Source organism: Capsicum annuum, chromosome 9, assembly GCF_002878395.1.
Source record: "Capsicum annuum cultivar UCD-10X-F1 chromosome 9, UCD10Xv1.1, whole genome shotgun sequence".
Taxonomy (NCBI): Eukaryota; Viridiplantae; Streptophyta; class Magnoliopsida; order Solanales; family Solanaceae; genus Capsicum; species Capsicum annuum.
In genome coordinates, this window is record NC_061119.1 from 9,060,436 (window position 1) to 9,061,951 (window position 1,516).

Here is a 1,516-nt window from a genome sequence, read left to right on the forward strand (position 1 = left end):
GGGGGGGAGGAATGTAGTGGAATCAAACATTCATGAAAGATAACCAATCAACTGAGCTACTAAGATTCCCGTGGGAACTCGACAATCTAAACAAGTACCCTTCCCATAAAGCTCAAATCTTGAAACTTAAATACCCCCAAATTAACTGTCTCACTATCAAAATGCAATAAATCTGAGTAATCCAAATATAAACAGCTCAAAAATCAAGAACCCCAAATCAATAATCAAACAAAATAACCATAAGAATTTGATCTTTTACCTAATGCAGATACAAGGGGTTAAAGGGAAAAAGTTGGCAAGCAAATATAAAGTTGATTATTAATGCTGAAAACCAAAAAACCCCCCAAGCTACAACATCAAAACTCCATAATTGTCTGTCAATGCACGTATTCGTCAGCTAAAAGTTTATTTTTAACTACTAATTTCTTTTAATATCTAAATTTATGATTTTTATACTTCCCAAGTAGAAATTAGATAAGTGGATTCTGATACTCATAGTCTTTTCTCTTTTTTTCGGAAATGTGATACTCATAGTCATATACAATAGCAATATGCATTCTAAATCAAGAAAATCACAAGATTCTGCTCAAAATCAAGAACCCTCTAAGGTAATTATAATATGGGGAATCGAACCCTCACCAATACGGAAAAGTAAACCTAGCCAACCAACTAAGCTACTAAGATTCCCGCAAAACCTCAATAATGGAAGCAAGTACCCATCCCACAAAGCTCAAATCTAGAAACTTAAAATCCCAAATAAAGTATCTCACTATCAAACCCCCCCCCCCCCCCCCCCCCCTCTCCCTCCCTCCCTAACCCCTTCAAAATGCAACAAATCTGGGTAATCCAAATATAAACAGCTCAAAAATCAAGAACCCAGAATCAAGAGTAAAACAAAATAATCATAAAAATTTGATCTTTACCTAATGCAGATACAAGGGGTTGAAGGAAAAAAAGTTGGCAAGCGAATATAAAGTTGAGTATTAATGCTGAAAACAAAAAACCCCTCCATACTACAACATCAAAGCTCCATAATTTCATCAATTGCTCCATCATTCAACGTCTCAATTCACCTAGAGATTCATACAGACAATACATATATATGTGTGTGTAAATTTCAAGAAAGATATATAGTTTTTTTTTTTTTAAATATAATTTTAATTTATTTATTTATTTTTGTGTTTTTTTTGTTGTGTTATAAGTGAATTTGGGTTACAAAGGTTGTAAGGATTTTTGTGTCATACCACGTGAGATCAGCCAATGAATGTATTACACGTGTTTTCGGTTTAGGTGGTTTATGTGGAGTTGTCCATTGAAAGATGGACATGTAGGATTTTGCTATGTGCTTTTTGTTAGGGGGAATTAAATTTAATTGGTTTTGGATTTATTTTAGTAACCATGATTATACTCCGTTTGGACGTACATGGTTTCTAAATATTTTTCATCTTTTATTATTTTTCATACCTCTTAAAAAAGATATTAAGTAAAAGATAATTTGAGTAAATTATCTTTATTG

At 32.7% G+C, this 1,516-nt stretch overlaps 1 protein-coding gene across 1 annotated transcript in view; it reads right to left on the reverse strand.

Annotated features, from left to right (window-relative positions):
• The window catches only part of LOC107853020 (dnaJ protein P58IPK homolog), an 11,780-nt gene extending 10,552 nt beyond the window's left edge, over window positions 1–1,228 (reverse strand). The window contains exon 1 of the mRNA XM_047396068.1: window positions 924–1,228. Within this exon, the coding sequence (XP_047252024.1) occupies window positions 924–1,056 (133 nt within the window). The 5' untranslated portion in view covers window positions 1,057–1,228. The remainder of the gene's footprint in view (window positions 1–923) is intronic.
• Window positions 1,229–1,516: the final 288 nt, after the last annotated feature.